Below are 10,183 nucleotides of genomic sequence, written 5' to 3'. Positions count from 1 at the left end.
CTGTAGGGGGGGAGAATAGAAGCCAGGTTAATGTGCATCATTTTGAACAGATTCAATTGAGCCTTATTGAATGCTGGTTCTACATCATCAGTCAGTGTTTAGAGAATCTCCATAGTACAGCTGAGACATGAGAAACATATCGGCAAGCTACTTTCTACTTGGATTTTGTTTGCTTAAGGTGTATATTTATAACAGCGCAACTACAGTACATCAGTATACAGCCAACTGAATAAAGGAGCCCTTTGCCAGATAACAGCATAACCCAAGTTATGATGCAAGTGCAGCTAGAATGCTTAATTTCCCTATTTTTACAATGGGTGCACCCACAAAAGTAAATTATTTTTTCTAGAACGTAATATACATTGAGATAAATTCATTGGACCCTTGATAAACAGTGCTCTGGCTAGGAAAGATACTAATAACTTAGATGTTCTGATAGACTCCACTCCAATCATGTTAACTTCCATCAAGCTAAAACCTGCCAGTGTTTTAAATTGGATTTTTGGGAATCAAGAATAACTAGTAATCGATGCTGACTTGGTTAAAATAATTGATGCACTGATATGCTAATATACATAACTGCTATTTATGGAGCAACTTTTAATGTAATAAAATGTCCCAAGCTACTTCACAGGACTGTTTTAAAGCAAAATTAGACAGTCACATAAGGTGATATTAGGGCAGATGGCCAAAAGCTTGGTCAAAGAGGTAGGCTTTAAGGAGCATCTTAAAGAAAGAGAGATAAGAGTTTTATTGAGTGAATCCCAGAACTTGGGGTTTAGGCACCTGAAGTCAGTGTTTGTGGGGCTGGAAGTAATCAGAAATGAGGAAGGGAGAGATCATGGAGAGATTTGAAAATAAGGAACAGTTTTAAAATAAAGGTTTTGCTTGACCGGGAGCCTATTTAGGTCAGCAAACATGGGTGAAATGGGACTTGGTGTAAGTTAGAACAAGGGCAATAGAGTTTTTGGATAACCTTATGTTTATGGAGGGCAAAATGTGGGAGATCATCCAGGAATGTGTTGGAATAGTCAAGTCCAGATGTACCAAAGGCATAAATCAGCAGCAGATAGGTTGAGGCAGGGACAATCAGCTGATGTTACAAGTATGTGGTTGAAAGCTCATCTTGGGATCAAATATGACACCAAAGCTGTGGACAGTCTGGTTTAGTCTCAGACAGTTGCTAAGGAGAGGGATGGGGTCAGTAACTAGGTAACGGAGTTTGGAATGGGGACTGAAGATAATACTGGCAAGACATTTAGTTGGAGGAAATTTCTGTTCATCCCATACTGGATGTCAGATAAGCAGTCTGATAATTTAATAACAGTGGAAGAGTCAAGGGAGGTGGTGGTAAGGTAGAACTGCATGTCATAAGTGCACTTGTAAAAACAAATGCTGTGTTTTCAGATGGTGTCGCTGCAGGGTAGTCTGGGGATGAGAAATACAATGGTGTCAAGGTTAGTTCCCTGGGAGACACCAGAGGTAATGATGTGGGATCAACAAGAAAAGCTATTACAACTGGGCATCTGAATACAATCAGATAAGAATGGAACTAGGTGAGTGTAGTCCCACCCAGCTGAATGAAGTGGAGAGATGTTGGAGGAGGATAGTGTGGTCGACTGTGTCAAAGGCTGCAGGCAGGTTGAGAAGGATAAGGAGGGATAGTATATCTTTGTCAGTCACACTATGTCATTTGTGTCTTGTGCTAAGAGCTGTTTTGGTACTGTGGCCGGGGCAGAAATCTGATTGGATGTGTTCAAACATGATGTTCTGGGAAAGTTGGGCACAGATTTGAAAGGTTGGATGTGGGGTGGCAGCTTGAAAGGGCAGTGGGGTCAAGAGTTGTTTTTTTTTTAAATGGAGAAAAGTGATTACAGCAGATTTAAAGCAGAGAGGGACAATAGAAAGGAGAGTTGTTCACAATATCGGCTAACATAGGGCGAGGTGGTGAAGCTGGGTAGTCAGCAGTTTAGTAGGAATAGGGTGAAGCAAATTGGCTCCTATGGACAAGATGTTCTTGGAGAGGGAATGAGGGAAAGACAGTGAAAGCAGAGGAAACCATTGAGGGATTTTGACCCAGTGGGCTAGTGGAAGGGAGGGAAGCGATGGAGGCAATTAATCAGATGGTTTCACTCTTAGTGACAGAGGTCATGAGCTCTTTGCACTTAATTGTTGGAGGCGAGGGGTTTAAGAAGACGGTTTGCAGTAAAGAAGCTAGAGGTTATCTCTATTGCAGGATGATCCTTGAATTGTAAACAGTTTTAGCAGGCATGAGCAGGACCCAATAGTACTTTATAGGGCCCAGGCCGATCTGGCAGTGAATTGATAAACCAGTTGTCTACCATATCCTTTCAAGTCTACATCCCTTGGAATAAAGGTAGCAGAAGGAATGGCCAGGGTGAGAGAGTAATGGTTTTACTGGGGACTAGGACATTATAGGTGGAGGTGAGAGTATCATTGAGCAAATCAGTAGCTGCAGAAATGTGAATGAAGGGCCAAAAACTAAACGGTTGTAATTTTTGAAGTGAGTTGCAAGTGAATTAGCAGATAGCTTTTCTTATGGGTGAATACAGGAGGAGGAAGGGTTTGGGAGTAGAAAAGGGATGTGCGTGAAAAGTGATACACAGAGTGATTTTATCTGTGATTGATAGATGGGAGAATGAGACCACATGATATGGCAACTTCAAGGGGTGGCCATGAACATGGATTGAGGAGTTTACATGGAGAGAGAGGTTATGGAGGAGAAGAGGGAAGTGAACTCAGTAGAGGCAGCATGATGAGTTGAGATTTTGGGGGTGGGGATGCTGAGGAGTGGGTGAAATCACCAAAGGTCAAAAGTTGCTTGGTGTAGTGGCTTAGGGAGAAAAGCAGTGAAGGTAGCCCTGTGAGAATTTTTTTTACAATACTTGAGTGGGTGATAGAGAATGAGGGATGAAATAAGGCGACACTCTTGAGGAGGAAAAAGTGCCAGAGGAGTAGGCAGTCAGGCTAAGGTTTTATTTGGTGATATCAGCCACACTGTCAATACACTGGTCCTGGCAGGGCAAATGTTGGAAGATATGGTCAGGTGGTGAGACTTCATTTACTGGGAAGGTACCGCACAAAGGATTAGTGCGTTTGTTTGGGCTACTACAGTTTGATTGTTTCTGTCATTCTGATCTGTATTAGTCCATTATGCAACCAGTCTATTATTCTGCAGCCTCACACTGCAATGCAGGCCCACTGGCAAATATCACTCAAGGCAGTAACACTGTGTTGGACAGTGTCCTCTTACCCAACTGTGGTTCTTATTAGCTCGTTGTTTGCAGCCTTGCCAGGAATTTCTCTGCTTTAATCCCTGGCAATAATACAGAATGCGCATAATTTATTGTACAGTTTGACTAAAAGTGAAAACCCTGTGTTATCATTTTTGGTAAATAAAACAACTTTAGGTCCACAGATAATAAACATTCTTACTATCTGGCTGTTTGAGTATCAAGCAACAATTACTTGCATTTGCAAGGTGGTCAATTCACTTGTAACCTGCTCCACTGGTTCAACAATACCCTAACGCTATCAGATCATCCAAACAGGAAATGTTTTTCATCATTTAATATATAGATTATAAAATTTTGATCAACAGTTAGTACAAATATGAACACAAGAGCTTGATATAAATTTGTGCAGAAATTTGCATTGATCCATACAATAGCTTCTAATCTCTTTCGTATTACATGTACCATGAACCCTGGATGAAATTGTGTGCTGTTCATAACAGGATTTCATTGTGCATCACTGATACACAAAGACTTTAGTACAAAGCACAGATTAGAGTATCAACAGAGCTCTGACGCTCTTCAGTAACTTTGGTTCTATTTGGAGAGTATGAGATAATGGCTCTCTGTCTCTGTGCATCATTTTAAATTCAATAATACAATAATTTAATAAAACACTAATTGAGGGTGAGAAATGAAAGTAGATCTACTGGTGTGTTCAGAGTTTGTAGATTGAAGCTAAAACAGTCTTGAATGGTGACCATTATCAGAAGCACAATGGTACCAGACTTCTATCAGATCATTTTAGTGATACCAGAGCACGCACAAGACTGGCATCAACACAGCTCATTGTGGATCATCATTATTGAAATCTTCCAATTCTAATCAAATGTTTAAATAGAGTGGAATTAACATGTTTGATTGGGAAGTGCACCATTAGAATGCGATTCTTGTGCAGCAATAAATTAATGGAGACCAGGTCACTAAATGTTTGTGGATATTGCAACTTTTAAGTATTCTTAGCAGAGCTAAGAAACACAAAAAAAATCTTTGCATTCGGAGAAAGGAAGGAATTCTCCAGGGGCTTGTCGACCATGTTCCTCTTTGACAATCCATTTGAGTTCATCTGAGAATAGTTAACTTCACAGTCTGAGAGTCTTAAATGTAAGTTTTCTTCCAGATCTCTGTATGCTAAAGGAAAAACAAAAGCTGAATGAATCTGAAGTTAAAAGCAGGAAAATGCTGGAAATGTTTTCCACGGAAGTGGAATTCTGAAACCTATGCATCTTTCAGATTTGGAACTACATGGAATAACTGAAGCCAATAGCATTTAAGAGGAAGCTGGAGAAGGATATGCTGATGGGATTGGATGAAGATGGGTGGCAGGAGGCTCACGTGAAGCAGAAACAACAACATAGAGCAGTGGGGCTGAATGGCCTGTTCCATGTAAGAGATCTGCAGAACTTTGGGGTGTATATGTCTTTAGGATTCATACAAGAATCACGTCATAGTGAGGGGGTTCACAGAATCACAGAATTTTAAATGAATGAATATTTATATAAAAGAGAAAAGTTTATATCATCCTAATCATTTCTAAGCACTAACTTGATCATGAATAGAAAAACCATTAAAAATACTATACCTTCCCCATCTCCATAGCCTTGTCCAGCACTATACCTCCTTCTATAAAAATTGTTTTTTTGGGCTGTAACCCCTTGCAAATTGTCACTCCCTTTGCTCCAACATTGTAGTTGCTGCCTTAGCTTTAGATTCTGGAACTCCTTTCCTAAACTCTTCTGTTTTCCCCACCTCCCTCATTTTTCAGACACTCCTTGAAACTCTCTTCTTTGGCCAAACTTTCGATCAGACCTCATTGTAGCTCCTTCTTAGGCTGGCTATCCACTTTTCCCTTGTGCCTTTGAAATGCCTGAGAAAGATTCTCTGTTAAAGGTGCTGTGTAAATTCAACTTGTTGCTGTATAACACAATCAATGCAAATGCCCATTTTATTGCTATAGAAACAGCAAGTCAGCATCTGAAAGGTGCATAGGTTTCAGAATTCCACTTCTGTGGAATACATTTCCAGCATTTTCCTGCTTTTAATTTCAGATTCATTCAGCTTTTGTTTTTGGGCAGATAGATGGCAGATGAAGTTCAATGCCGAGAAGTGTGAGATCATGCATTTTGGAGGAAGAACATAGACAGACAATATAAAATAAGGGGTGAAATTTTGAAGGGGATGAAGGAGCAGAACGACCTGGGTGTATATGTGCATAGTTCATTGAAGGTGGCAGGACAGGTGGAGGGAGCAGTTAATAAAGCTGTGTGTCCTGGGCTTTATTAATAGGGGCATTGAGTACAAGAGCAAGGAGGTTATGCTGAATTTATATAGGATACTCATTAGACCTCAGCTGGAGTAGTATGTACAGTTATGGGCGCCGCTTTATAGGAAGGATGTGAACACATTGAAGAGAGTACAGAAGAGGTTTATAAGAATGGTTCCATGGATGAGAAACTTAAGCTGTGAAGATAGATTTAAAGTGATTTGCAAAAGAAGCCAATGTGAAATGAGAAAAAACTTTTTCACACAACGAGTGGTTCGGGTCTGGAACACACTGCCTGGGAGTGTAGTGGAGGCAAGTTCAATCAATGCATTGAAGAGGGCATTAGATGATTATTTGAATAGAAACAATGTGCAGGGGTATGGGGAAAAGGCACGAGGTCATAATGCTCATTTGGAGAGCCAGTGGGCCGAATGGCCTCCTGTGCCATTAAAATTCTGTGATTCTGTGAACCCCCTCACTATGACGTGATTCTTGTATGAATCCTAAAGACATATACACCCCAAAGTTCTGCAGATCTCTTACATGAAACAGGCCATTCAGCCCCACTGCTCTATGCTGTTGTTTCTGCTTCACATGAGCCTCCTGCCACCCCTCTTCATCCAGTCCCATCAGCATATCCTTCTCCAGCTTCCTCTTAAATGCTATTGGCTTCAGTTATACCATGTAGTTCCAAATTCCACATTCTAACCACTCTGAGTAAGGGAGCTTCTGCCAAATTCCCCATTGGAACTATCTTGTATTTATAGCCCCTAGTTTTGGTAATGACACTTCCTTACACGTTTCAGCACACATCTTAGAAAGCAACTGAATGTCCCTCGGGATGTCACAGCTATTGTGACGCTGGCTGCGATTTTCCGTGCCCGCTGGCACGTGCCTTCGGACCTGTTCGGCAGCGTGAGCGGACAATTTGGAGTGATTGGTTTCACAATGGCGTGAAACCAGTTCGTGATCATCTACTCACACCTGCCCATGGCAGGCTGCATTTCCTGCCATCGGACATCAGGAACCTCATTATAATACATCAGCGTATCATTATTGGGTCACCCCACTGGAATTGTCATTGCCGCCCCGCCCTGCTGCCATCCCCCCAAAACGTGCTGGATTTTCCGACCATGTTGATGTAAAATATGTCTTGACAAGTGCGACGTGCAGAAGTTGGGATTTACTGCCTTTTTTCACATCACGGACATCCGAGGAGCAGGGAATGTTGGAGCCCGACAGCAATGGGACCCTGGGGAACATCCATAGCATGCTGGGTGGATTCTCATCAACATGGCTCTGCCGCAAAGCAGCTCACGGAAGTTGTATAGTCAGCGTTGATGCTCACAACGGATGATGGTCGAGGGGGCAAATGAAGGTGTCGGAGGCAAGGTTGGGAGGGAATGAAGGAGGAGGGGATAACGGAGGAAAGCAGCAACTGGGGAGGCAGGTGTAAGGGAAGGAGAGGGGAAGAGTGTAGAGAGCGAAGGGTGGGTGGGGGGGGAAGTGTGTAGGTGAACATGCGCAGGAGGGGATGGATAGGTCCATCTCTGCCTCCTGGGGAGCAATCTGAGGGTGGGCATGATATGAGGGAATGACCGAGGGCAGTGTGAGGCGGGAGGGTGAGGGTTTGACTGTAGCGGTAGAAAGAATAGCAAGGGACGGTGTTTGGTGGGGATTTGGAAGCAGACACTGACCCTGGGGGCTGGGAAGGGAATATGAATGGGGGTGGGATTTTTGGGAAGGAAGGGAACCTGCACATTCACCCGGACATCCCTGAAGGAAAAGGGTTGTGGCTGATAGGTCACGGAGTGGGGGGGTGGAAGGTGATGTCACAGGGGCAACAGTGACAGGGGAAAGGAAATGGGTGGCTGGGGGAGGGGAAAAGATGGAGGAAGTGCACAATGCTGTGAAACCAGACCATGCTTGCTCAATTGAAAGTGAAACGAGTGTCGTGGCAGTATGATCAGTGGGGGGGCGGAGATGCAGGTCAGCTCAGATGGACAACTGAAAGCGAACCCCAGCAGGCAACATTCAAATTGCTCAGGACATTGAGGTGTGTGTGATGTGGGAAGGACCCACGTGCGTGTGAGAATGCTTGCATGAGGCACTAAAAGACCTGACCACACACACACTTCTCCCTCCAGAATCACTCATTGGCCGGCTGCTCCCTCTGCGGTAAGAGGATGAGGTTGAGGAGGTCACAGGCAAAGGGGACTCGGAGGGAGAGGAAAGACTCTGAGATTACTGAGTGGATAACCCAGGGGTGTTCAGTGTCGCTCCTCCTCCCTTCGGGTGCCCAAGGGCCCTGGCCTAACTCCTTGAGAGAAAGAGCACCTGGAGTGATGTCGAGGTGCCCCGTTTCCCTCTCATGCTGCCACTGCAGGGACTCACCCATGGCTACCACGATGGAGTGCAGGTCTGCATGCTGCTGGACCCGAGTCTCTGTGGTGTCTGCCATCTCCCCATGGACACCTTCATGTACGCACATGTGGACTTCACTGTATCAGAGAGCAGGCAAACACACACTTCTGGCTCGCATGTTGAGGCCTTTCAACAGCTCTGCACGATGTTGTCCCGTCTTTTGCTGAATTTCCACAATGAGCTGGAAGGACAAATCCAAAGGCTCATCATCTGACTCGCACCTCAAAGATGCCTCTTCCCCAGCAGTCCTCCGAGTGCAAGGGGAGCTCGGCTGAACCTGCCTTCTCCTGCTGCGGACACGTGTCCGTGTGGTGACCACCAGATTGTGAACCAGAGCCTGCTCTAGATCTAGGTCCCACTGAGGTGTGTGTCTGTGTGCTGGTGGAGGGTCTGGATAAGCGCTGTGACGGGTCTTCCAGGCTGCTTATTTCCAGCTCTTCAATAGAGGAGGTGTCCTCTTGGCTGCAGATGAGGGTGTGGCTGGAGCTGAGGGACTGGCAGGCTGAGGGTGTCGGTCCCTTGGCAGAGTTCCCTGTGACCCAATGTAGAGATAATGAATGCATAGCAGCAGAGTCAAAATGTGGCTGCCCTCTGAATGAGGGCAGTTAGAGATGGGCATTAAATGCTGGCCTAGCCAGCGATGCCCATATCCCATGAATGAATATTAAAGAAAAGCAGGAGAAAGATCACTTACAATTGGGTTGAGAGAGGGATGATGTGGTGCTGGATCCTCAGGTGGGTGTTTGCCACTGACCTCACCTTTGCCACAGTCACAGTCCCTGCCCTCACTAGTCAGCATGATGACACGTTCCTCAAAGTGAGTGAGGGGCCTAATGTGAGCCACTCCACCCCGGGTCTAGGACCTCTCCCTGCTGTTGTGAGCCAGCTTCTCCTGCATGAAGACAGATGGAGAGTGTGTGAGCAGGACACATGGCACTGAGTGGAATGTTTGTGCGGTGAGCAGAGACGTGGACAGGATGAGGACGTGAGCTCAAGAGGGTATGAGCCTGCTGGAGATATGAGGGGTGTGTGTGAGAGTTAGTGGCATTGTCCCTTGAGGTGTGAGATCTCTGGATGTGCAATGAGTTTGAGTTGAAAGCAATGAGAAGAGTGAGTTATACTGGCAGAACGGATGAGACTATTCATCCTGTAGCAGCACTGGGTGGCTGTCCTCTTTTGCAGGGCATTGGCGCTGACCACCCCTGCCACCACCTCTCATGCTGGATTGCTGATGACTCTACCCCTCCTGCGGCCAGAGCAGGGGGTAGAGGACATCACATCAGGCTTCCACGGTGTCCAAATGGCATTCCAGTGACGTGTCATTAAACCTGAAGGCTGCAGTCTTTTTGCCTTTCGTGGACCTCTTCCCTGCAGTAGCCATGGGCTGGAAGCACTGAGATGTGTGCGCGCGACTGGACTTTAAATATGGCGCCCAGCGTGAAGAACTGGCGAATGAGAGCCCCCCCGCCATGGAAACATCGTGTTTCCCAGGAATGCATAATTAATGTGGCAGGTTTGGGTTGAAAGGATGTGAAAACCCACCATCACGGCCAGCAGGTAAAACGTCATTTTACCCACCCGCTACTGCACTTAGTGCAAATCTGGGATGATTCCGCCCACTGTGTTGTGCTGTGTTCTCAGTGGTCAGAGTTTGTTGCCTGGGGCATTTTCAGATGACGGGTAATGTAAAGATTCCCAAGAAGCTAATAATAGGAAGGTTGGAAGAGTTTCATGAAATTCATGTTCAACGTTTATGTTCATGCTCTTCCAATTTCAACATTCTTACTACATCCAGCCCATGTCAGATTTATTCCATTTAGTGGAACAGGCTGAGCAGGTACACTTGGTCAAATTCTGAGTGATTTTCTTACCTTTACAGGGATGGACAGGGAACAGTGTTGACATAATCTGGATCATCGTCATCATCATCATTATTCCCAACTCTCTTTTCTGAGGATTAAAAATAAAGCATAAATAGTGAGTTTGTTCGGATTTTGTACAATTTCTTGCTACTGCAATGCTGGTTCCAATAGGAACAAGGATAGAGTCTTGGAGATCATTTAAGGCCATCTTGTGTTTGTTCTGGACTACCATAGACACAGTATGGTATACTACACTATATCATACTCTATCTAGGAGGAGGCCATTCAGCCTCTGAGCCTACATTATTCAATCAGATCAT

General features: G+C 44.9%; 1 protein-coding gene across 5 annotated transcripts in view; it reads right to left on the bottom strand.

The window, feature by feature from the left end:
- Nucleotides 1-10,183, bottom strand: part of LOC121283487 (linker for activation of T-cells family member 2-like) — an 89,443-nt gene that overhangs the window by 2,314 nt on the left and 76,946 nt on the right. For 4 of the 5 annotated variants that reach the window (XM_041198121.1, XM_041198124.1, XM_041198123.1 and 1 more), the window contains one exon: nucleotides 9,873-9,951. In XM_041198121.1, the coding sequence (XP_041054055.1) occupies nucleotides 9,875-9,951 (77 nt within the window). In that variant the 3' untranslated portion in view covers nucleotides 9,873-9,874. Of the gene's footprint in view, nucleotides 1-3,576; nucleotides 4,446-9,872; nucleotides 9,952-10,183 lie in introns of those variants that run through there. The other variant, XM_041198122.1, reaches the window with a different exon arrangement.

The sequence above is a fragment of the Carcharodon carcharias genome, chromosome 10, assembly GCF_017639515.1.
Source record: "Carcharodon carcharias isolate sCarCar2 chromosome 10, sCarCar2.pri, whole genome shotgun sequence".
Classification (NCBI taxonomy): Eukaryota; Metazoa; Chordata; class Chondrichthyes; order Lamniformes; family Lamnidae; genus Carcharodon; species Carcharodon carcharias.
This window is presented reverse-complemented; position numbering and strand designations above follow the sequence as displayed.